The sequence below is a fragment of the Manis javanica genome, chromosome 17, assembly GCF_040802235.1.
Source record: "Manis javanica isolate MJ-LG chromosome 17, MJ_LKY, whole genome shotgun sequence".
NCBI lineage: Eukaryota > Metazoa > Chordata > Mammalia > Pholidota > Manidae > Manis > Manis javanica.
In genome coordinates, this window is record NC_133172.1 from 51,600,200 (window position 1) to 51,626,813 (window position 26,614).

The following is a 26,614-nucleotide window of genomic DNA, read 5'->3' on the forward strand; positions in this document are numbered from 1 at the left end:
TACATGATTGCTCACAGCAGCTTTATTTATAGCCCCAAACCGGAAACAACCCAGATGTCCTTCATACTCTTCAGCAATTCTATTGGAATACTATTCAATACTGCTTGATATTATTCACCAGTTAAAATAAAAACTGATACCACAATAACCTGGATTGAGCACCAGAGAATTATGCTGAGTAAAGAAGACCAAGCTACCAAGTGCTACATGCTGCATTATTCCATGTGTTTAATATCCTTGAAATGAAAAGACAAAATTATAGGAATGGAGAACAAATGAGTGGTTGCTATGGGCTGAGAGGGGGTGGGGGTGCGAGCGAAGTAGGTGTGGCTATTACCGGGCCACATTAGGGATCCTTAAGATGGACAGTGCTTTTTTATTAGGGTATCATTGATATACAATCTTATGAAGGTTTCACACGAGCAACATTCTGGTTACTACATTCCCCCCTATTATCAAGTCCCCCATATCCCATTACAGTCACTGATCATGGACAAGTTTTTATCTGGACAGTATCAATGTCAATCTCCTGGTTATACAATAGTTTCACAAAATATTACCCTTAGAGGAAACTGAATAAAGGGTACATGCCACCTCTGCATTGTTTCTTACAATTGCAGGTTAATCTACAATCATCTTAAAATAGTAAATTTAATTTTTAAAAAAGGAAGAAAAATATGCCCCCAGTGTAAGTATACACATCACTTACGAAGTATTCTTGCCAAAAAATAGAGAAATGCAAATTAATAAACTGAGAAACCATTTCCCACCTGTCAGATTGGCATAAGTCCACAAACTTAACATATTCCACTGGCAGAGTGTAGGAAAGTAGGTGATCTTATAAGTTGCTATGAGGAGGCAATGAGATGCCCTCTCTGTGGAGAGGAGTTTGGCAATCTCTATCTAACAGTATTACATATCCACCTATCCTTTGGCCCAGCCAGCAATGCTGCTGCTACAAATCGATCCCAAAGTTACATTGGCAAATAGGCAAAAAGACACATGCGTAAAGCTATTCATCATAGCTTCTTTCTAACAGCAAGAGTAGAAGCAATCCACATACCCATCAAGAAGGGGAACCAGTAGTCAAAGAAATAAGGAAGAACTCCGTGTGCTTCAGTGGGGTTACCACTATGGTTTTTTTTAGTGGAAAAAAGGAAAGTGCAGAATGATGTATATAGTATGCTACTTTAATCTGAGAAAGGGGGGAATATGACTATTGTGCATATATACATACACGCATATCAGAACAGAATGTAACAGAAAAGCAAAGACAAAGGACATGATTACCTATGGGGGAGGGAAGGAATAGAGCAGAAAGGACAAAGCAAAGGTGGCATTTAAGCCTTTCTAAATGTACCTGTTGCAGTTTTGACACTGGAACTCTTTAACTGTTTCACCTAATTAGTAAACAAATGAAAATGAAAAAAAAACAATCCCTAAAAATAAGGAAATAGAAAGAGAGAGATTGGATGTAGCAAGTTTAGACAATTTTTAAGAGAATTTTGCTCAAGAACAGGAAAGTAGAGCAATAGTTCATGAGGCAATGTAAACTGGTGGTTTGTTTTTTCTTAAGACAGGAACAGTAGTACATGAGCCAGTGCACAACTAGAGGGCTTGAGGGCTTCCCTAAGGGTAGGAGCATGGTTGGGGGGATGGGTGAGTGAGAGGAGAGGAGGCAGTGTCTGTGGCACAGGTGCTGGTGGGTGGGCAGGTTTGGCAGTAGGAGTCTGTGGAAGGGACTCCTCACTGCTTCCACGTTCTCAAGGTAGAAGACAGGGCTGCCACCTGACCTGAGACTGAGGGCTAGGGAGACCCCTAGATGTTGGAGGGTGAATGGAGGAGGAGGTGGGGAGGTCACAAGGAGGCGGACGCCCGGACAGACCAAGGGACAGCATGAACTGCAGGCAGCGCAGAGCAGGCTGGTGATTGGAATTTAAGCAGGTCACTTCAGTCCATGAGGTTGTTTGATTTTCCCCAGCCATGCTCAGCAGCATATGTGAGAACAGCTGATTTTCACAAGGAGGCTCGTCCAAAAATGTAATTGCCCACCTCCTAAACTCTTATGTCACCAAGAAAAGTTGTAGGATGCAAGAACATGAAGCTCAAAATGTAATTTCTTCAAATGAACTTGATCCTCCATCTTCTCGGTTCGGACCCAATCTGCAGACCTCACTTGGACATGTTGGATAGTTTAAGGAGATGTGATTGTGCTTCAGAATCCCTACATTGTTGTTCTTTAAAAAAAGACTAGGTTTTTTTGATTTCTTTGTTTTCTTGATTATCACATGTATGCTGGTAATGACTATTTTGTCGATTTACAGCTAGAGCTATATACTGTAAATCAGCTTTTGCATTGGCCTGGTCCACATAGATGCCTTTTCAGACCCAGATGCCACTTATGACAGAAATGGAAATAATTCTCATCTACATTGGAAACCCAAGAAGACAAGAAGAGGGGAGTCACAATACCTAGACACAAAAAGACCTCAGGCAATGTGCAGTGGAATCAGTGCCTGCCTTCAAGGATGCATGAGACCAAGTTAATGCCAAAATGTGTCATCATAACATGTACTCCATGAAAACAGGCTGCATCCCACCGCGCCCCATCTTCACGCCGCAGTCCCGACCCGTGTCCCGGACACACTGTGCTCTTCAGGTGGCTTCGGTCATCTTCCCTTCACCTGTGCCCAAATAAAAGACAAAGATTTTTCCCTCAGAATCTTCCATCAAAAAACAATCCTCTTAAAGTCTTTGCAGTCTTTCAAATTATGGTGTTTTCTCTCTCGCTGTCTCTCTTTAATTTTGAAAAATAAATACTATTTGGGGAAATGTGTTAGCCTGAAATGACCTCGATCAGTATCATTATTGGGTGATTATACAGATCTCCTGACCGAATGGATGGGGAAAAAAAGCGCATCTGGTAATTGCTCTTCAGGATATGACCTCACAACTTCCAGTTTTAGCGATCCTTGTCAACGAGCCCTTTAAGTATCCCTTAAAAGAGCCACTGACCCTGGAAGATGACTGGTTAGCCAGAGATGGGTAAGATTCCTCAAGGGAGGAACAACCTAAGACAGGCACAGTCACAGGGGGGCCATCAGGTGAGAAATTGGGGATCAACAGAGGTGAGGCTTAGAACCTCAGCCCCCCTATTTTGAGAGAAATCTTCTGCATCCATGGATGTTTTATTGCCCTTGTCTAGCTTGGATTAACACTTAGTCTACAGGCACACACCTGATCTTCCAAATTTGCCCTCTTACAGCACTAAACTATGTTTTCTACCTTTATCTTGCATCTACCTACCACTTCAGCATTTTATTAAAAATAATAAAAATAATAATAATAATAATAATAAGGGAGAAATGTGGGATCCACATATAAATCAAGTATAAAAATCAAATGAATATTCATATCTGACCTAATTGTTTATACTTCATAATGTGTGATCAAAACTGAAAGTTTCTGTGATGACTGCCCTTGCACTGTTCACCATGCAAGAACTTATTCACTCTGTAAGAACTTGTTCACCATGTAAGAACTTGTTCGTTATGCTTCAGAAGATTGGAGACTGACGAGAATTAGGCTTGGGGTTGATTAATGATTGTGCATTGACCCCCCTATACAGAATTTTATTGTTGTTAACAACCATTTGATCAATAAATATGAGAGACGCCCTCTCAAAAAATAAATAAATAAATAAAGAGCCACTGAGAAAGTGTTGTTGTAGCAACATAAATATTAAAAACAAATGTAAAAATCAACTTTTCTAACTGCTTTGTAAATGTGTGCTTGTGAGCTGGGGAAAAAGTGTTTCGTGAGCATTAGGTAGAGGTAAAGACAGCAGATTTTATCAAATATTTCCAAAAGAAGCATTTGAAAGTTTCAGCAAGGCTGTCACGGCATGTGAGTTGCATGAGAGCAGTGCTTCCAGGTTGATATGCTTCATTATACATGATTTTAAATATGCCTTTGTGAAACTAAATTGCTAAATTAAATAACTAGGCAGTTGACTGTTTTACCTAGGTCCTTCAAGTTTATATAGTCAAGTTGCCCCTAAATAACTTTTTAAAAATCTCCTCATTAAGAAAAGATGAGATTGCCTCATTGTGGGAGTCACCTTACATGGTCCTTTCAAAATTTTGTGTCACTTTGTTTTACATGTGTCCCTAATAAGTTTCATGTAAGTAGTCTAATTATTTTGACTACTCTGATCATTTCCCACTTGATAAATATGTAGACAAGCTAGAATTCTGGACCTGAATCACTACAAATCACTAATGTCTAATCTCTTTCCTTATTCTTCAAAGGTGTTATTTATTCAAAAATAAATCATAAAATAGTCATATTCCTATACAAATTATACTGTTTTTAGTGAAGAATAATACATCCTCAAATAAAATAAAAATATTTCTATCCTAGACTTTTATTTCAACTTAATCTGCTTCCTTTTCTCTATAGTAGTTGCTCATCTTTCAACCATACGTCACCAACCTGCTCGAGCTGATCTTGTAAGTAGTCATCTTCACAGCACACATCCTGGGGTAGCAGCCTCTTCGTCATTCCTTGTGGATCTGGCCAGAACGCTCTCTGCCTCCTGAACGGCCCTGGATATAGTTCTCTCGGAAGGAAAAGAAAGTACTTAAGTGCAGTGGGAAATACCAAGTTCAATGGATGCATCAGTAAATTTTTGAAGCCTTTGGCTTTCATGTTGATATAATTATCATTTGTCAGTTGTTTATTGTTTATTCTCTGCTTCTTTCCGAGAAGGACCTGTGACATCTTACAAAAATATATGCAATGCAATAAAATTTTAAATTTTTTAAAAAGGAAAAAGAAGTCTGAGTAAAAGGAACATAAAGGCATAAACCTGCATAATCCATAAAATTTCACCTCCAAGAAATTCCTCAGCCTTCCTGTCTTTGTGTTCTACAAAAAAAAAATGTTTCTAACAGCGTTGAATAACAAGAGAAGTAAAAATCCCTTAAGTCAGTATTTCCCAAGCAATGTTCTGCAGAATAATAATCAACATTGCTTAAAACATTGCCAGAAGGAAAGTAGGAAATCAAAGCTTTTTGATTGTAGGGTTTTGGGGGCCTCTCCTCTGCCCCAAACCTACTCAGTCCCCTCATCACCAGTCCAGCCCAAGCCTTCGTCACCTCACATCTACCTGAACTCCAGCGTCCGCCTCCTGCTGATGGCCCTGCTGCTAGCCTGGGCCCTTTCCGCCTGTAGTCAGTGCGGCAGTCGGAGCCATCCTTCGCAACGGAAGCCAGAGCGCGCTGCTGCTCCTCGAAGCCCTGTGTCTTCCCATCACATTCAGAGTGAAATCATATTCTTCTTAGTTGCTGACACATGACACGCTCTTCCCACCTCACCCCCAAGATCTTTTTGATGTCCCTCAATTCCCACTTTTGTCCATCTAGCCTCCCTGTTCTTCCTCAGACAGAATGAGCTGGTTGTGGCCTCAGGGCCTTTACACCTGTCAAATGCCCTTCTCTGATATATTGGCAGAGCTTTCCCTCTCCCTTGATTCGACTCTCAGCAAAAACACCCTGTCCTTACATCCGAGCCTTCTGTCTCAAATACAACCTTTCTCTTCATCTGCTTACTCTTTTTTTTCTTCATGGCATTTACTCAACACATGATATAATTTATCTGTCTCTACCCCTGAAATGGAGGCTCCCTGAAGGCAAGAACGTGGCTCACTTTGTTCACTGCTATAGCCCTCGCTCGCCAGAACACTGCTTAGCACAAGGTAGATGTTTAAATGTAATTTTTCAAATGGTTGACAATAAATACTCTGATGTGAATTGTAAATCTTAAAGAGGGTCATGTGGTATACCGCCTTCTCAAGACTGAGCACAGATCTTTTAGAGAGAAATGCTGCCTTAATATTCATTATTTGGCAAAACCAGATTTAGGCTTTTCCTTTACATATTTTTATCTTTTAGTCCAAGACCCTGTGCCATTCTACCAGCCCATTTCCTTCACTACTACCCAAAGCCAAAGAGCAGGGCCCAACCAGCCAGCCTTTCCCTGTGGTGCCGGCATTCGCCGGGCCTGCATCTGGAAGGACGCTGGAAAAGCTCTGGTAGAAACAACTCCGCCTCCCCAAGAGGACTCGCGCCCAGATGTCCTCACTGCTCATCTGCAGCCTCACTTCAGACCTGATTGGGCAAACATGGGAAACAGGAGGCACAACTTTGTGACACAAAAAAGGCACTTTGATTCTTTCCTTCTGTTTCGTAACATCTCAAGACTGGTGATGCCTGGAAGGAGCTAGATCACCCTTCACCTCCAGGCAGAACTCCACCCGAGGGTGCTGGGCAGACAGGCGCACATCCCGGGTCAAGGCAGAGAACAAACAAGGCTATGGAAATATCCCAGAGTGGGTTGTATGCCCATCTCAGTGTTTAACATCTTATCATTTAGTGCTGTTTCATGCTTCAGACGGGCAGCCCTGTTCACCTTTCAGCAGCACACCCTTCTAGACAATTCTTCCTGCTCACCAGCTCAACTCTTTCTCCTTTGACCCCCTTTCCCCACTAACTTTAAAAAAGGCAAAACCACTTAGACAATGTTGACTGAAGATAATCATCCTGCTTCTCCTCATCCCTTAGTTTTTTAAACACAAGCCCTAATTAAACGCAGTCTAATGGTTCCCTGTCAAGAAATAATCCTGTTCACTCTGGCCCTGCTTTCAGTGGAATGGAAACTCCACGTTCACTGTTGTCTCCATTAGGATTGTGTTCTACTCGGGGGAAAAAATGACCCATGGCAGCTCAAAGAAGAGTGTTTATTTTCCTTTAATAAAGAGAAGTCTGATGTCATAACATTGGGCCAACTGGAATCAGTGTACTGTGGCCTTGGTAAGACCAGATCAACAAGTCGAAGTGAATTTTATGCTTAACTGTATTCAGTTTTACCTCTACATAAAGAAAACAATGCCATAAAGGACACAGGCAGTTCAGAGAAGTATTACTGGAAAAGGAAGCAGGAGTAAAAATATTCTAATATATGATGGGACAGAAAGAAACATTTCTTTTAAATATAAGTAATGTTTAGTTGAAAAATAAATAAATAAATAAAAATAAAGAGGTATCTGAAGGATAGAATATCCCAGAGTCTCCAGATAAAATATTAGAAATGTTAAGACACCTTAGTGATGTTGCTGAATACCAGATATACTAAAGCTAATTGCATTTTTACATATCAGCAGCAGTCAGTTAGAAAATTAGATTTTTTTCAAAGATATAATAGCAGGTACCTAGGAGTAAATCTTCCCGAAGATGTGCAAAACTTTGGTGGAGACGACTATGAAGCCTTATTAAGAGACATGAAAGAAAGGCTAAGTAAATGGTGAGATCTACCATGACTCATTTGTGCTCTAAAATACCAAATAAGGAATCCCCGGTGGCCTTCTTGGCTGTAGCTAAAATGACAGTAAGACCTGACTTCCATTGGCAAGCATACAGGTGGGTGGCACCTGTGGCTCAATCATACCTTCCTCCCTACCTATTCACACCTCAGTCCCAAAGAATAAAACCAAAATGGGATGGCCCTCTCTCCTAAGATCACTCTATAACTGACCCAACCCTCTACAAACCTTATGAATCAGGAATAACCCCATGCAATTGTATGGCCCACGAGGGCAGGATCACAACTGACTTTTAAAGGCTCTAACTCCTGAACCTAGCAGTGTACAGCAGGCATTTATTAAAGAGTGAATTAAGCTATAGGGAGGCTGTGCTGTAGAAATTAGACCAGTTAGTAGTTGGCATAAACAGAGCTAACTCGGGGCTGGACTTGCAGTTCAGCAGCAATAGCCTGTTACGCTCTGGGGCTGTGCCAGCGTTCTGGGTTGGTTTTCCCAAAGTGGCCTTCGGCCTTCCACCTCCTACCAGCTGGTACTTCAAGTACTGCCCTTTGAACATGGACTTTTTTTTTTTCCTATCATTAATCTACAATTACATGAAGAACATTATGTTTACCAGGCTCCCCCCCTCACCAAGTTCCCCACCCCACCCCACTACAGTCACTGTCCATCAGTCTAGCAAGATGCTGTATAATCACCACCTGTCTTCTCTGTGTTGTACAGCCCTCCCCGTATGAACAGGGACTCTTGAATTGAAGGAAATAAACTGGTGGAAAACCTGATGGGATAAACATACTTCAAATAAAAAGGTTTGTTTTTGTTGTTTTTATTTCCAGGTTTCCCTCACGTTGATCGTGGATGGGACATAAACTTAGTTCCAGACCCATTTGCCCTCAGATCATTGTACAATCTTGTTAACCCATTTTCTCTACTACATGGAAGGGGTGAAAATAAAATATATCCATTTGCAGAAAAGCTTCCTGAAAGTACTAACTGTTCTGGAGAGCCTGGATTTGTGGAACTCAGTGTTATCCAGAGTCAACTGTCCTCTGAACAATATCTCAAGCTACTACAGTGAAATCCTTTCATGTAAGTAATATTTCGACAAAACTCTTTGTTCCCAATACGGCAGAGATGGGACAGCAGGGAACTTTAGCAAAGCAATTCATGGTTTGCAAGTTCACAACAAACTACAAAAAGTTTATGAGATGCTCCAGAAACTGACAGCCTTTATCCCAGGATTTTGAAATCAGCTCAGGTAAGCAGAGTGTGATTGGGAGGACAAGATATGAGGACGGGAATGTGAAACAGTGAAAGAGAAAAAAAGCTTTTAATAAAACAGAAAATGTATAATCTGGACACTGTGCCCTGTGAAGAATTTAGCATTATCAAATCATTTTGTGGTGACTCAGTATTAGAAAGTATATTTGTACCTTTCAATCTGAAGCTTGTGAATAAGTTGATCGGTAATGACATTCTCAGATATGCTGTGTTCATTTTCTTTGTTCTTTTATTAAGTAAATGCCTTTCTGATACACTGGTTAGGAGAATTCATGGGAGACAAAAATAAAACCAATTCCTGCAGTAATTAGAGTAGTATAGCCTTGAAACACGAATCGAAAAGCAACACCCCCATGACTGCTATTTGCTGCAACCACATTTGTCAATGTTACTTCCCGTAATTATTCATGTTTCTTTCTATAAGTGATAAGATTTGTGCAAATTTTAATTTCCTTTTTCCATTTCCTATATTTCAGATATTCTTCATTAAGCATATAAATACTATCTGTATTGGTTTGTTTGGGCTTTTGCATTATAAAATACATGCTTGTTATTAAAAAATCAGAACCAAAGCACATAAAGTAAAAAGCAAAAGCCATCACCATCTTTGTCTTCTTGTTAATCCCATTCTCCAGATGTAATTGCTGTTGTTATTATTAATTTGTTGTGCATAACCTTCCAAACTTTTTTCTATGCATATACAAGTTTGTTGTTTTGTTTTGTTTTGTTTTGTTTTAACAAAAATGGAGTTAAAGTAAACAAATTTTTCTGCCCCTTGATTCTTTACCTGATACTCTGTCATGGATATCTTTTCATGTTAGAAAAGTTAAATGAACTCATTCTTAATGTTCATCTGGACTATGTACAGAGGATGTTCTGGAAATTTGCTTAACCTTCTTATTGGACTTGTTTTACATGAGAACAGCCTCAGAAAGGAGATTTGGTGTTTTCTGTTCCACTTAGAACTCTTCCCTGATCTCTAGTTTAGGTCTGTCTTGACTGCTGAGGACCTGAGACATAGGGACGGCCTACTCAGTACTTCAGTCAGCATTGCTTATTTCCTCGGCATTCCTGTTTTTAGCTTAGTTTTGTTAATTAGGTACTTGGCCTACTTACCACTCCATGAGGGTGCTGTCAGCTCCTTAGAATAATGTAAAGTACAAATCCTCCCCATAGATAATATGTAATGATGTATTTTACTTCCCTGCCAAATCATACTGTTGCTTTTTATAAAAGTTCATGTGAAATGTGTTAAGAACATTATACTCCTTATAAAAAGAACATATACAAATTTAAAACAATCATACACAGTCCAAGGATGCACGTTTGCTTCTTCAAATTCCCAGGTCAGTGTCATCAATTCCCTTATTTAACTGAACGAGCAGTGGCCAAAGAGCCCATTTCAGAACAGCAGCAATCTGGGTTCAGAGCTCCAGGGACCATCTGACTCTTTCACTCCCTCAATAATGAAATGAAAACTAGCAAAGCAAGTGGACAAAGGTCCAAGCACGCCACTGAGCAGTAGGTGAAGTATGTGCCGGTGACCCACCCTGTTTAAAACTCTAATCTAGACAGACCCGGCTGTCACCCAGCCTCTCCCTAGAGCTCTGAGGAGAATCCAGCTCAGTGGGCACCACCGAGAAGACCACTGTCAGGCCTGCTCTGGGCTCTTCCTCTCTGCCCCGCCCAGGAACCAACATTGCCTAGTACAGTAATCCAGCAAAAAGAACTCAGTGAAGTGCTTGGCACATAAAAAACACTCAATAAATTAAATGTGTTGTTCTTATGAAAACACATTGAACATTATTAGTCTTTAGGGACAAGCAAAGCATAGAGAGAAGAGAAATACCACTTCACATCTAAGACAGACAATAACAAGTGTTAACAAGTAGGCAAGAAATTGGAACCCTCATATACTGTTGGGCTGTAAAATGCTACAGCCACTTTGGAAAACAGTTTTGACAATGGCCCAGAATGTTAAAAATAGGCCTGGCAATTCTACTCCTTGGAATATACCTACATATGTCCTCACTAAAACTTGAACAGTCATGTTCATAGCAGCATTATTCAAATAGCCAAAAATGGAAACAACCTAAATGTCCATGACCTGATGAATGGGTCAATAAAATGTGGTATATCCATATGACAGAATTTTATTAAGCAGCAAAAACAAACAAAGCAGTGACACATGCTGCGACATGATGAACCTTGAAAATACTGTACTGAGTAAAAGAACCCAGACACAAAGACCATGTAGTGTGATTCCGTTTACATGAAATACCCAGAAGAGGCAAATCTATAGACACAACATGTAGATTACTGATTGCCCTGGGCTGGGGAGTTGGGGACAGGAGAATAGATAATGAATGCTGCTGGGTACTGGGTTTACTTTAGGGGAGATAAAAATGATCTAAAATTAGATCATGGTGATAAATGCCTGTGAATGTGCTAAAAAAACATTGAATTGTATTCTCTAAATAGGTGGCTTGTATGTGTGAATTCATTGCAATAAATCTGGTTTTTTTAATTTTTTAATTTAGATATCATTAATGTACAATCACTTGAACATTATTATTACTAGACTCCCCCCATTATCAAGTCCCCACCACATATCCCATTACAGTCATTGTCCATCAGGGTAGTAAGATGCTATCGAATTATTACTTGTCTTCTCTGTATACACTGCCATTCCCGTGTCCCCCCAACTACATTACGTGTGCTAACCATACTGCTCCCTTTCCCCCTTGTCCCTCCCTTCCCACCCATCCTCGCCAGTCCCTTTCCCCTTGGTGACTGTTAGTCCATTCTTGGGTTCTGTGAGTCTGCTGCTGTTTTGTTCCTTCAGTTTTTCTTTGTTCTTATGCTCCACAGGTAAGTGAAATCATTTGATACTTGTCTTTCTCCGCCTGGCTTATTTCACTGAGCATAATACCCTCTAGCTCCATCCATGTTGTTGCAAATGGTAGGATTTGTTTTCTTCTAATGGCTGAATGATATTCCATTGTGTATATGTACCACATCTTCTTTATCCATTCATCTACTGGTGGACACTTAGGTTGCTTCCATTTCTTGGCTATTGTAAATAGTGCTGCCATAAACATAGGGGTACATCTGTCTTTTTCAAGCTGGGCTGCTGCATTCTTAGGGTAAATTCCTAGGAGTGGAATTCCTGGGTCAAATGGTATTCCTATTTTGAGTTTTTTTAGGAACCTCCATACTGCTTTCCACAATGGTTGAACTAGTTTACATTCCCACCAGCAGTGCAGGAGGGTTCCCCTTTCTCCACAACCTCGCCAACATTTGTTGTTGTTGTCTTTTGGATGGTGGCCATCCTAACTGGCGTGAGGTGATATCTCATTGTGGTTTTAATTTGCATTTGTCTGATGATTAGTGATGTGGAGCATCTTTTCATGTGTCTGTTGGCCATCTGAATTTCTTCTTTGGAGAAGTGTCTGTTCAGCTCCTCAGCCCATTTTTTAATTGGCTTATTTGCTTTCTCTTTGTTGAGATGAGTGAGCTCTTTATAGAATTTGGATGTCAACCCCTTATCAGATATATCATTTATGAATATATCCTCCTATACTGTAGGATGTCTTTTTGTTCTACTGATGGTGTCCTTTGCTGTGCAGAAGCTTTTTAGTTTGATATAGTCCCACTTGTACATTTTTGCTAATAAATCTGTTTTTAAAAAACCCTATCATAAGCAGGTCTAAGAGAGCTTAAACCATGGATCAGAGAACCATTTCTTCAGGTGGGTCTCTTAGTTGATTCAAAGGATGTAAGTCTGTAGACAGACTGCAGTACTTTCTGTGGGCCTTTCCAATGAATGTTGCCTTTGTTACATCACCGTCAAGATCCTTGTCCCTCTTTCCCATTCAGAATATACGCTCTGCTATTCTTACCAATCTTAATGTCCTTTGGACCTGGAAGGGATCGAGCAGATAAGGTAAGAAAACCAGAGAATGGGTATCTTGCCTTAGCCCTTAACAGCCACCTGGTGACAGCCAGACCTGAAACCAGACCTCTGGCATGCAGGTCTAAGCTCTTCCCTGGAACTCTCTGTTCCTATCCTGGCTTGATGAAGAAGTTTCCCCAGGACAGAATGTACTTAATGTCACACACTAGCAGGAATCTGGTTAGCTGAGTAAGCACAAAACCTAAAGAATACAGAGACTCAAGGAACTGTACTAAGATAGTTACAAGAGGGCTAGTAGTTAAATGTACTTAAACAAGATCACATAGCATTTTGTTTGGTCATCCTCATCTGGGAATGTTAGAAGAACCAGGAGAGAGAAGAAGCCTCCTCAGGGATTTTTCCTTACAGTACAGTTTTTTTAAAAGCTGACTGTATAACTTCCAAAATAATAAGCTTCAGCAATAATACAACTTTCAGCTACAATTATCACAAGAGCAGCAAGTCTGCTGCTCAAGCTTCTAACTTATCCTTCTGATTACAGAACAGTTGAAAATGTCACGTTCAAGTTGAAGTAACTGCAGCCAATTTAGGTAATTTCCATCAAATTGGGTCTGTTAATACTTGGGCATTATCTGAAGGGGGAAACAGGACTCTGTGACAAGGGCCAAGGTGGCTTGTGACATATTAGTTTTGGACAATCACAAATCAAGATCCAAGGATGTGTTAAATTATTCAGCATTTTTTACCACATTATTAAGTGACTTCATACAGGCTTTTGCTCCTATTCATTTACCTGGTTTAAGCTCCAGGCTTGATTTTGTTTCCTTCCCCCAGCCTCCCTCTATTTCATCTTCTTTTTGCCCTCTCCACTCCTTATGCATTAGAGGTTCAGTGTATATTTCTTTTATTTTTTATCCTGTTTAATCTTATGATTCAAAGGGCAATGACTATGGTTTTGTTTGAGGAACCCTCAAAAAGAACACTTGCTAATGCAATGGCACATCTCAGAAAGATGAGTATTAGTTAGAAATTTAGTTCCCGTGCCTTTGCTAGCACCAACCTCAGGCAACACAGAAACCTTCCAACTTAACATCGGCCCCGGTCCACCATACACCAAACAGGAAGTGGCAATTTGTAACATATGGATCCGAACTTTATAAATTCAGTGCCAAGTCTGCTTCTGGAAGGGTTCTAAACTGACAGCAGCAATGCTATTTTCTGAAGAAAAGAGAGAAAGCCCAAAAACATCCCAGGAAGATCATGTGCCAAAGATGTTTGTTGATTCCATTTTGTTCCAGAATGTTTGGAACAATGGTCAGTTGATGTTGACAGGATTTCTACAGCCAGGGAATGTGCTGGATATTTAGAACTTTAAACTGGTGCTCCAATAGGTTGTAACGACGTTTAACCAACTGCACAACTGAATATTGTGCAGATAAAGCACTGTGAATATTAGTAGCAGATATCATTTAAATTTGCGATTTCAGATACATTATTGGGGCAAACCAATGAAATGGACCTAGAATGTGAACAATGTCAGATAATGTGACTAAATCAGTGAATATGTGCCAAAAAAAGGTTCTCGCACTGGTATTCCTCAGGAGATTAACAGAGGAAATCAGATAACATTAGGCTGCTCGTGGTAGTTTCTTCTTTTAGATGTGTGTGTCCTGTAACTCTGCTCATGGTTCAGATCATAACAAATACTCCGATGGCAGAGACACAGAACTCCATTTCTTCACACCCCAACCAGATGGAACCAGAGCGGGCGTAAGCAGTTTGAGGTGTTCTTCTCTACCAATCAACTTCTCGTTGATTCCAGAGTGGAGCTGTCAGCCCTCCTGTGCCCATCGAAATTGAGAATTTTTAGCAAACTAAATGCAGGCATTAAAATAATGTCTGAATTAGTTTTCATCACAGGGGCCTGGATTCTCACGCACCCCAGGACCCTCCTGCATCTCTTCCACGGGTGCGACGCACGGGAGGGCTGCACATGGGCAAGACTCACCAGAGTGCAGGGCAGGAAGGAGAATTCAGGTCAATCACCTTTTGAAGTGTGATCGCTTTAAATACCCTCTCAAGGTAGTATCTTGCTAAATATGCTGTATGTAATAAAGGTGACCTGTGCTGTTTCTTGAAATACTGCTTTTTTGGTTATAAGTGATCAGAGTATTAAAAACGTGTGAGGAGAAAAAAACCCAAGAAAAGTGTCATCCACATTCTCTCTGGAATCTATTAGAAGCATGAGGCGGGTGGTTTACCTCCCGGGAAGCCTGGGCCTGAAAGCAGGTGCCTCCGGGTCAGGGCCTCCCAGCGAGGGCTCTGTTGTCTCCATCTGTACGTTGAAGAGACAAGTAGTTTAGATATCACCTCAGCATCTGTGGTAACTATGTTAAGAAATAAAATATAAAGTAGATGAACGTATGGGGAGGTGAGAGATGGAGGCAGGGAGTATTTGCTATGGAACCATTTTCCAAAGTTTAAAAAACATATTATCTGTGTGAGTGTGTCTTTCATTAGCTCTCACAGGGAAAAAAAAATCACAGAATAAATGGTTTTGTGGTTTTTTAAATATATATATATTTTTTTAGTGTAGAAAAATCTTACAGTGTCTTTTAATTAGTAAGACACCTTTGTTGCTCTTTGGATCATGGCTGGGCTTAAAAATAAGCAGATAGGTTCAAAGTAACATAATGAATACAAGGGACACCTTCTCTACACCTTCAAAGAAAATTATGTAAAATTTGTAAACACTACTGATAAAATGGATTGCTCTTGTGGTTAGAAAACTAATACACATTTACAGCAGAAAATTTGAAATATATGCAGAAATATACAGAAAGCAAAAATCCCTGAATATTGCAAGTCAGAAATAATAACCTACCAAATTTCCTTCTAGAATGTAATCATTCATACATGCACACATCGAAAGAGTTTTGGAGGAGATAGCTTGTACACTAAAAAAGTTGTTTATTTAACTGTTTTCAAGGTTTCATATCCACTTATTCTCCTTACATACTGAGTTGGCAGAAAAAATATTTTTAATAAAGTGAAAAAATTGAGTTCATTTCAGGCCTAAAAAGAACTACACCAATGAAATAATAACCTGTTTTCTGTCACTGCTTTTCTTCCAACAGGCTTATGGGTTATCAGAAAGTTTAAGGTGACTTTCAAAGATGAATTAGTTCCATGTTGAATTTCAACAAATATCCAAGAGTAAGAGCAAAGCACAAAATCCATTAAGCCTTGTGACTGTTCATTATGAAATTCTGAATTTTAACCGTCTAGAAATGTAATCCAAGCTCAGATTTACTTTCCATCCCTCAAGACTGCAAATGCCAAATGGAGCACAGATCCCTTCTTTGGGTCTAGGGAGCGACAGGGGGGCAGAGGAGGCCAGGGCTCCTTTCCTTCCTCCTAGATCCTTAGTTTCCATGCTCACCCAGCACCATGGCTTACTCACCAAGCTTGTGGGTGGCGAGCACTCTCCTTTAAGGGGAATTAGAAAGGCAGATGTAGGGAACAAACACACACACGTGCGCGCGCACACACACACACACACACACACACCTGACCTGTCCATGACCCCACATGCAATAGAAATGCCCAAGGGTCTGGGGCAAATAATGTCGTGCCCCCCCGGTCATCACATAAGCACAAGCCAGTTGAGGGGAGGATTTGCTCCCCACTGTTTCGTGAGATGGAGAAACTAGGGAGCAGGAGGAGATATTTAGACTAATATTTAAAAATATCTCCAGAGGCTCACTGCTGGGGCCACTGAGGAAAGATCACAGGCTTCGGGGTCATCTCTTTCATTTATTATCAGCAAGTCCTTAAGGAGCTCCTACTAAGGGCTAGGCACACACAGCTCTAGTTGCTGAAGCAGTCAAGGAACAGAGCAGACAAAACTCTCTCAGTGGAGCATACATTCTAATGAGGGGATCAGACAATAAAGATGGCATTAAAGGGTAGAAAATGCTACAGGAAAATAAAACAGTGGGGTAAGAAAGACTGGAGTGTGGAGTGAGGAGTGGGTTGTGGTTTTAAATAGTATCATCAGGAGAAACCTCACTGAGGTGACATTTGAGTCCAGATGTGAGGTTAAGGGACGAACCATTTAGATATGGGGGAGCAGGTTGCAGGTTGCAGGAAAAGCCAGTGCAAAGGCCCTGAGGTGAGAGCAGGCTGTGGGTTGGAGGAGAGTTTGAGACCTGAAAGAAGAGGAGACCATGAGACCTGAGATGTAAGGGGTGGGGAGAGGTGCACACTCAGGTTCTTGAACATTAGAAGGATTTTGGCTTTCCTGTTTGGTTTGAATCCTTGTACCACCATTTGTCAAAGGTCACAGGTTGAGTGACTGAACTTCCATTCCCTTGTCTGGAATCTCACTGAAAGCACACAATTTTGAGGATTAAAATTTAATTTAAGTTTGAGGATTAAAATGAAATATCAAGCACAATGTCTGGCATATAGTATGTTTGCAACAAACAATTCCTTTGTTCCTCTGGGTATCATTTTGAGTATCTTATATATCTTTTTATAAAGGAACACATAAACATAAAAGGGTGATGTGACTGACCAGTAGTTACCCAGAGGTTGGAATCCAAGTAGATTTTTACTTGTAAATAAATAGCCTATTCCCCCAAAGCAGTACATTGGGAGTTCCTCCAAGGGAGCCCCTTCCCCAATACCCTCCCTAGTTAAAATTAGCCATTATTTCTCTCCTGGACTCCAGAAATCGTGAAACCACAAGCCCAAACACACATACAAATCTAGATTTAGTACACAGAATTTACTAAATAATAATGCAGGTACTGCCCTAATTATGTCACACTTAAACGTGCGGCTGCAGCAAAGATCACTTGATGTCTAGGGATCACGTTTTTAACACAAATTTGTAAAAATTTTAAATGTTACTATCCATCCCTCCCCACCGACAAAAGAGGCCCCCTTTCTTTGGAGAGCCAACCACAAGGCTCCCTCATCACCACCCCTTGGAGAATCCAGTCGCGAGTCTGCCCCCCCATTCATTCCTGACCCCAGAAAGCACGGATAATGGGTGCACACAGGCCTCCCCACCGCACGCCATCCCCCAGCACGCCCCGGCTCGGCTCGCCACCTTCGGGCCCCACACGCAGCTCCCCGCTCCACCACCCCGCGGCGCGCCGCCGCCCCGACACTGCAAGTTGGACCCCCTGCCCACCTCCCCACCCACACCTCTCCCCGAGATACCTGCCATTTAGCAGATGCACAGCACAGAAACGCGCAGCCCGAACGCACAGCTCTCGGGGGCACCAGGCACTACGGCAGCCCCGACCCCCTGCGCGCGCGGACGAGCCGTGGCCGGGGGCGCGGCCGGGGAGGGGAGGGGCGAGCAGCCGGGGCTCCGGGCCGCCGAGGGCCGCTGCGCCTGGGCACGTGGGGGGCGGGCGGGGGAGGCGGAGCCCCGGCGACAGGGGCACCGGCCCCGGGCTGTACTTACCGGGCAGCAGCAGCTTGAGCGCCCGGCGGGCGTCCCGCGGGTCCCTGCGGAGCCGCTGCTCCAGCTCGTCGTGGATCCGCCGGGCTCCCTTGGCCTCCTCGCTCAGGCAGGGCGCCCTGGTGCCCCCAGTCACTCCCCCAAAGTGCCCCCGCCGCAGCCCGCCGGTCCCCCGGCTCACGGGCGCGCGCACCCTCCCGCCCTCGCATCCCCGGGCCGTCGCCCAGACGGCCGCGCCCGCGTCCCCAGGGACCGGCGGCCCTCCTCGTTCCCCGCCCGACACGGAGCGGCAGCGCAGCTCGGCCTCCGCTCGCCACACCCGCACGTTCTCCTTTCTCGGACCTGCGCGCAGAGCCGGGGAAGGCGGCGGCGGCGGGCTCGGCGCGGGAGGCCGGCCGCGGAGGCGGGGAGCCTCCCTAGCTGTGCGGGCGCCGCCAGCTCCCGGGAGCGCCCCTCGGTGCGCCGGGGCCGGAACACGGTGGCCTCGGCCCCCGGGGGGGTCGGGGCTCGGCCCCTCAGGCCCCCGGCCGACCCCCAGCGGAGGGCGGCCCCGCGGGGGGCTCTTCGGCCACTGCCGCGGTCTTCCCCGCTCCTACTTCGGAAGCGCCGCCCTGACCCCATGAAGGTAGACACGTTCGGTGGTGGAGTGAGACGGAGGGAAGAGGAGCAATTGTCCTGGTCCCAGCGGGGTGGTGGTGGCGATTCACTGACGAAACCGTCCACAAAGCTCCTGGTGCTGGAAATCTAAATCCTCGACAGAAAAATGAAGCTGTTAAAGTTTCCAGAGCCTCCTGAGAGCGCCCAACTTTTCATACCATCGAGGTTTTTGTTTTGTTTCGCACGTGCTCTCCTCTTGTTTTTGAAAAGGCACACGATATTTAACAGCCAAGTCATCGAATTTATCCTTCTAAACCGAGACTGAATTATGGATGACTTGTGGGAAAATGCAAAGTAATATGGGAGCAAAGAAAAGGGGAAAATGAGAAAACCAAGATCGCCCAAGCAAAAATTCCATTCTAGTATTTTGCTTTCCATTTCGATTGAAGCAGTTTGCTTATTCTGTTGTGATACTCGACTGATAAGTGTGGCCCCCCAAAATCTTGCTCATTCAGGTTTTATTTAACAGCTACAAGAGATGAAACTCAGATTGCTTCCTGCTTTAATGGAAACTGGTCTTGAGAGTAAATTATATTTTATGAATCCCTTCTTCAAAATTTATGTTTTCTGAGATATCTGTGGTGCAACCTGCTGATCCAGAGGGTAAAGTAAGGACATGACTTTCCAAGTCTGAGCCCGCTCTACCCAGAAACCTTTGCATACATATCTGGAAAACATTTGCCAAGCAAACATTCATACAACCTAAGTTAAGCAAACAAAATCTATGTAGATATTAACCATGTTTTAGAAGTAAATACTAGAAAATACGCAACTAAACATGGATCATATCACGAAGTCCCAATTCATTAAATCAACAAACATTTATTCATTGCCTACTATTTATAATAACTAAGGTAGAAGTACAGGAGGGAAACTAAGATGAATACAATATGGTCCTTGCCTTCAGTAGGCTTACAGGCTCAAGGCATTATGCTCTGAACAGCTATAATAAAAGATAAAATGGTATCAATTTGTATTAAAGTTGGGATACATATAACAATAATAAAAGTAAAAAGAAAGGAATAATTCATTCTGCCAGGGAGAACTGGAGAAGACTTCACAGGAAAGGAAATATTTGGATGCCTCTTAACGAATGAATAGGTTTTCAATAAATATGTATCTACACCACTTAAAAGTTAAGTCAGCATTTCCAAATCACCTCAGACGGGCAGTGAGGTAAGCGGTTTTAAGAATTCAAGGGTAATGACTAGATAGCTGAAAAGTGAACCACAAAACCCTGGGAGAATGAACACCAGAGGCAAATGGGAAGAAAGTCACCTCTTCTATGGTATCCTGAAATGGGTACCATATCCCTCTGTCCTTCGGATACTGGGAAAGAAAAACAGTCCAAGGCATAGTTCAGTCTTTAGGAGAGATGGCAGAGCAAAGGGCCACACGCTTGTAAAAGGAGCTCCTGGGGAAGGAAAGGCCTGTCCTGTTCCCAGTCACCTGGCCTGGCTGCCGCACAGCGGGCACCACACCACTTGGCGGGCCTGATTTCTGTCCCTCTCTTCCTCTCTCTCATAATACCAGGAGCTGCCTGCGAGCAAGGACCTTGTCTTTCATAACTGATTTCAGGGCACTCGAAAGAGTGTCTAGCCTAGAACAGATACTCAGTTAGTGACGAATTAACAAAAAAAATACCAGAACCTACATCAACAAAAAACACTCGCAGCCTGCCAGTCCCAGGCAGCATGCCGTGCCAGATGCCTGAGGCACACAAAGCCCTTAAAGGCTTAATAATCTTTTCAGGCAGACAGTCCACATGCATAAAAGAATAAACAACGGTGCGAAATGAGAAGCACTCACTGCTAACCTACAGTATAGAGAACAGATTGTTAGAAGAGTTCAGAAGGAGCAGTTAGTTATCCAAAGCCACCACTCAAAGCAAACGGAAAAAGTATGATTAGGCGCACGACGGTCACCTGAAAGATCAGTTCGAAGTGAGCCTGAAGCCCTGCAGATCTCACAGGAGCTGGGGAAGGGCTGCTCTGCGCAGAGCATGCGGGGACAACCGCCTGGGCCAGGAATAAAGCAGCCTTGGCGATGGGAAGGCAGGCCGCCAGCCCCGGGAGACGCAGTGAGCTGCAAATTGCGCCACCTAGAGGAAAGTTTTCGTAACAGCAGAAAGAGGGTTTCAGGGTCAACATGTTGGAAGATGAGAAACGAGGCGTGAAACAGAATACCTTCTTCTGAACGAGAAAATACCCACACTGCAAAGCCACCGAACATATGTTCCAGATGCAGCAGACGACCTCAGTGACATCTTTCCGTTTCCACCCTCCAAAATGCATCCAAGTGATCCTCTGACTAATAAAACCATCTATTTTGTGCTTATCCAAAACAGATATCACACTATCACAGGAAGCACTGTACCTCACAGTAATCAAAGTCCCACTAGACTGGAAGGCTCTAAAAGGCTGGCCAGGTGGGACCTATTGTTAAGCTGAGGAGCCCAGTGTTTCAGCCAGAGAAGCCGTTTCCTGAGGTTTGATGAATGAATAAATTACCAAATGACTGCAGAGGTATTGAAATCAGACAGTGAGGCAGCAGCCACCCCAAATCATGACCCAAATCATTCTGGTATCCAAAGTATCACGGATGATGTAGGGGTGTGGGAGTTTCCTTCCTGCACTGGAGTCACTACAATTTGGAGCCACTTGTCCCCCAAGACTTTGCCTTTGCTGGACTTCCACCTAAAACCAAGGGTGCAAACTCATAGTTTCTTTAACTCAATGGTGCTATTGGAAATTTTGAATTACTTTCTGGAACTTACGCATCAAGAGATTCACACAGAAATCTGAGTATCAGTTCCAGGTCAGGATCTGGTAATCCCAGGCCTGTTTTCCCAGATGATAGCCATTGCACCACCTGATTTACTCCCCAAGGCTGTATAACCTGGACCCATTCATACTCCCCAGTTAGTAACACGTTGTCCCTTGGCAGTCCATGTGGGCTCTATAAGGCAGCTAGCAAGATGGGCATTGGATTTGGGAATTAATCAAGTCATTGATTGAAGCACCTGATTTCTTTCCCATTCTGTGTTTCCATGTTTCTAAATCAAATAATCATTTATCCCATTACACTCACCTTCCTTTGATGATTTCTCATGTAAAGCTCAATAAGGAGGGGGGACTTTTGTCTGTTTTGTTCATTCCTGATACTTCCACTGCTCTGTCATCTTTTCACCTGTAAAATAGAGGTGGCTCTGAAAACACAGACACAGAAATGTTGCACAGCCTCCTGTGTCACTGTCTTCATTAGTTTTAGAAAATCAGTAACATCTAAGATATTACTGCAAAGAGCACACATGCTATTTTGGATCATTTAGTATAACTCTCTCAAAAGAAACAAAAGGAAAGGGACCCAGAATAATATGATTCTCGCAAGGAGACCCAACTATTTTATGGTAGATCTGGGATAAAAAACGCTGATCTCCTCAATGTCATCCCTTTGTTCTTTCATCGGGTTCTGAGGAACACAGAAAAATAAGCAGAAATAAAAGCCCTCTGTTCTATGTAACTGGTACAGGACTTGGCAAGGTTGGAACTGGGGCATTGCGTATTAAGAGGCATCTGAGAAATTCTTAACACAAAATGAGATACATGCCAAATACACAGAAAACAGTAGCGCCTGAAGATGATTCCATGGAATGAGAAGAACTGGTCACTGAAGATGTGAGGGGGCTGCAGTTCCAAATAGGATAGACAGATTCTTATTTTCTGGTTCTTGGAAGGTTCCACATTAACATAAAACATTAAAATAGAATAAACATTTGAACTAGGTCATATCTAATTCTGCATGCTCATGTAAGCCAACAAAATATGCTATGTTTCATTTAAGGTGTCATTTACTTTTTGTCTTGATTTTTAATTTCTAAAAGGCTTCCCAAAAACAAAATAGAGATTGGAGAACAGTAGGTGAAAGGCTGCAGAGATGAAATAAGCTCATTTCTTTCACAGTGAAAATTAAGATCCAAACAAATTCTTCATAGCTGAAAGCGTCCATCTTCACATTGTGGTCAAGACTTCTGGAAATACAATGCTACAGGACTCCCAATCCCCCCGATATCCCTAATCTGTTTCAATAAATATCATTATATGTTATGAGAATTCCTCAGAGTATCAGAGAAAGACATGCTGGCTGAACACCCCTCTGTCCCTAACACAGATAGGATGGTCTCAGCTGTCTTAAAGGTATTGGGGCCACTTTTTTCCATTAATACTAATGGAGGACAAAAACCATTCCCCTTGGTTTGTATTAACTTAATCATTTGTTCTCTCCTTTAAAGTGGGTAACCCATAACTGAGCTTGTAGTGTGTGCATCATCAGAAGGTGAATGGATTTTGGGGGGTCTTATTAATGTCATGGGTTTCTAGGGAGGAACTACTCAGAAACTCTGAGTCTAGCTTCACATTGACAATTAAATTACGATGCGACCTTAAAACAAATTAAGCGTCTCAAAGGAAAGATGCTGACACTTGCTATCCCTACCTTGAGGGGCTCTTGCAAAGCATGAAATAGAGGTGTATATGCTGCATATATTTTCAGTGGTATTTTACACGCTTAAAAAGAACTCTACAGAATTCATGATAAAAATCTTGATGAAGTGTGTCCCTACTCTAGTTCCTAGCTCTGCCATAAAAACTACTGTAAGTAACAAAGACTTACATATTAGGATAGATACCTGAGAACTCCAAGTGCTTCTCTTCTAGACCCGGTCCCAACCATTTGCCTTCCTCTTCTCATCAATCCTCAATTCAGAAACCCTGGAGATTTGTTCATTAATTTATGCACATATTTATTCACTCAGTCAAAGATTTTATTAATCCCTTACCAAATTTCAGTCCCTGTTCGTCAAAATGTTTTATAGGTATGTTCAGGGAATATAGAGTGAACAACACAGATGAATATCCCCTCTAGTTGGAGGGTGAGGAGAGGCAAAACTAAACAAATAAGCAAATATGTAAGTATAAACATATAAATAAGAATTAAATAAATGGACAAAATAACTAGCACACCAGGTAAGTGCTAGAGAGAACGAGAAGGCAGGGGAGGCAGATGGAGATTGTTGGGTGGTGGGAAGAGGTTGCAATTTACAATTAAGTGATCAAGACTTTAAGGGAAAGGTGAAATTAAAGAAGGAACAGAAGCCACGTGTGGGAGAGAGCAAGGCGCCTATCTGGGGAATGATGTCTCAAGCAGGGGGGACAGTCGGATGGGAGATGCAAGCGGACTTGGACTATCGAGGAACAGAATGTCAGTGTGTGCAGGGCAGAGCCAGCAAAATGGAGAGGGGGAGGTGAAGACAGGAAGGAAGCGAAGCCCAGGTTGCCAGGGCTGTGGAGGCATTTGGGTTTTGGCTTTGAAGAGGTCTGAGTGACATGATGACTTATGCTTCCGCAAGATCTCTCTGGATGTCATGTTGATTAAAGGCAGGAGAGTAAAGACAAGATCACAGAGACCAACAATTGATTCAGAGAAGTGATTTGCTCAAAGATGTGCCTCTACTCAGTGAAGGTGTAGAGCAAGGACTGGCAAACAGTGGCTCAGAGCTCAGACAGGGCGCTCAGCCTGTTTCTGTGTGACCTGTAAGGTAACAATGGTGCTTACATTTTGAAAGGTTGTTAAAGGAAGAGGAACAGGAGGAGAAGCTACAGAAACTGTTTATGGCCTACAAAACCTAAAATACAATCTAGAGAAAATTTCCCAACACCTGATACAAAGCATCAAGCTGGTTGTAGGTCCTCAACAAATTTAGGAGGAATACATGAGTAAATTAGTTGCTGAAAATATTATAAAGTAATAGCTGCTGAGAAACATTTATGACTCTATCCCTAAGCTTCACAAACTGTGCCATTTCCATTGAGCTCCTGAAAAATGTCACCTGGTTTTTGAAACAGTAAGCCAGAAGGCATGTTCTCATGTAAGCAATGTCATAAATAACTGTCAGGTAAAATTGAAATGGAAACAAATACAATAATACCAAAAGTCATTTGCATAGACCTTTAAACTTTATAAAGCATGTTCATTATCTAACTTAATCCTCACATCTATTCCATGAGACAGGTACTATTGTCCCTAGAAATAACCACATCCTAAATCCTTAGTAATTTTTCAAGAAAAGATGAAATTCAGAGCGTTAAATCTGTAATGCCAAGATTGACTTTTTTCCCATGGGAATCCTGGATGCAAAAACCAAGAGGGATTTTCAGTTCAAGATGGCAAACTAGGAAAACATATTCACTTTCTGTTCCTCCTGAAAGCCAGTTACATAAAAGCATAGAAATACGACTGTTAATAAACCAATAAAAGCCACGAGATTGTGGAAGTCATCGACCACTAAAAAATTTCAAAACATTTCTAGAAAGCAAAAAATGGAGGAGCGATGGATAAAACCATCGAGGAAAGACTGTCTAAGAAGAGGCTGTGCCCACCCGGTCGGCTTCCGCTGGGCCCTGGTTATACCAACAGGCGGAGGGGAGAATAGGGACTGCGGACAGAGACAGAAGTTATTCTAGGGAAAGAAGTTCATTTACTGAGCCCCATGGATCCCTCAGTGGGCCCTCGTGTTAACTCTGGGTGAATACAGTGGATTGTTAGTGAGCGAGACAAGGAAATGCAGTGACAGGGCTCAACCACAGGCTGTCGGCTGAGGTTTCCTGTCACCACTACAAATTCCGTCCAGGGCTGGCCACTCCTTAGATTCATTTGACGTAACTGGAGATTGGTGCTTCACAAATTGTCAAATTACAAGCAATCTCATCTGGCAACTATACAATTGTTACTATTACTAAAATATTTTTATTAATTGTCAAAACAATTATTTTTTTTTAATATTTTGCCTTGACAAATTCTGTCTCCACCTATCTGCTTCCACCAAGCCAAATTATCTCAGAACAACCGGAGCCTGCAGTCACGCCACCCAGGAGCTCTCTGCCGGGACCTGCCAGCAGCAGGCCCCGCAAGAGGAAAGCACCCGTGCCCCAGGTGCTTGCGCTGCCACTACCAGCGCCATGGAATCGCGGTGAGCTGCCCCCACCTCCTAAGCTTCCTTGCTTAGCTGTTGCCAAAAACCTGGGCAACCTAGAGAAGAGCCCTGACCGTCAGAGGAACAGAAGCTTGGGGGGTAAAACAGAGGTCCTGGCTGCTGGCAGGGCCCCTCAGCCTGCCCCTTCTTCCTCCCCACCTGCCCCAGAGACTGAAGGCTCCTCGCCCTTGACCACTCACACCTCAGAGGTCCCTGCAGGGGGAATTCCACCCAAGGAGAATAAGGGCCTTCATTCATTCACTGCTGCAGCCTCGCCTACTTCTAACCTCCCTGCCCCTCCCAGCACCTCCACCACCTCCCTGTAGCAGCCCTCCCGTCTGATCGTCTCCCCATCACCCGTGGGTACAGACTCTCCTGCTCCTTGCTTCTTACCCACCCCTGTTCCCGTGCTGTCCCTCAATGACTCAGATCTCGCCGTCCCATCAGTCACTCCCACTGCAGGCCGTCCCCCCACGGCCGCCCAGGCACCTGCAGGCTTGCCCTCCCTGGCTGTTTTGGAGCCTGATGTGGGCATGGACACAACCCCCCTTCCCACTCTGTCATCTTCACTTCTCCCCCAGACTCTTGGGGGAGACCGAGCCACAGCCACCAGTCCCCACCAACCCACTTTTATCGATCCCCAGCCACACCCCCATTTTAAACCACCCCACTGGCCCCCAGGCCACCCCTCAGCCCATAGCTGGGATTAACAGGCAACCCCAGAAAGCCCGTCTCCCCAAGGTTCTCACACTCTCCGGTACACTCCTCATGGCTCCTGCAGTCTGCTGCACTGCAGCCCGCGGCACCCAGGCAAACCCTGCTTCTGATGAAGACATGGATACAACACCGCCTTCCCAGACTGTCATCTTCCAT

General features: G+C 43.1%; 1 protein-coding gene across 1 annotated transcript; it reads right to left on the reverse strand.

The window, feature by feature from the left end:
• Positions 1-26,614, reverse strand: LOC118973697 (uncharacterized). Its single transcript, XM_073225614.1, has 5 exons — positions 26,413-26,614; positions 20,637-20,812; positions 18,058-18,646; positions 4,495-4,621; positions 1-2,684 (listed from the first exon to the last, which is right to left on the reverse strand). Exons 1-4 carry the CDS (start codon positions 26,612-26,614, stop codon positions 4,560-4,562), a joined length of 1,029 nt encoding a protein of 342 aa, XP_073081715.1. The 3' UTR covers positions 1-2,684; positions 4,495-4,559.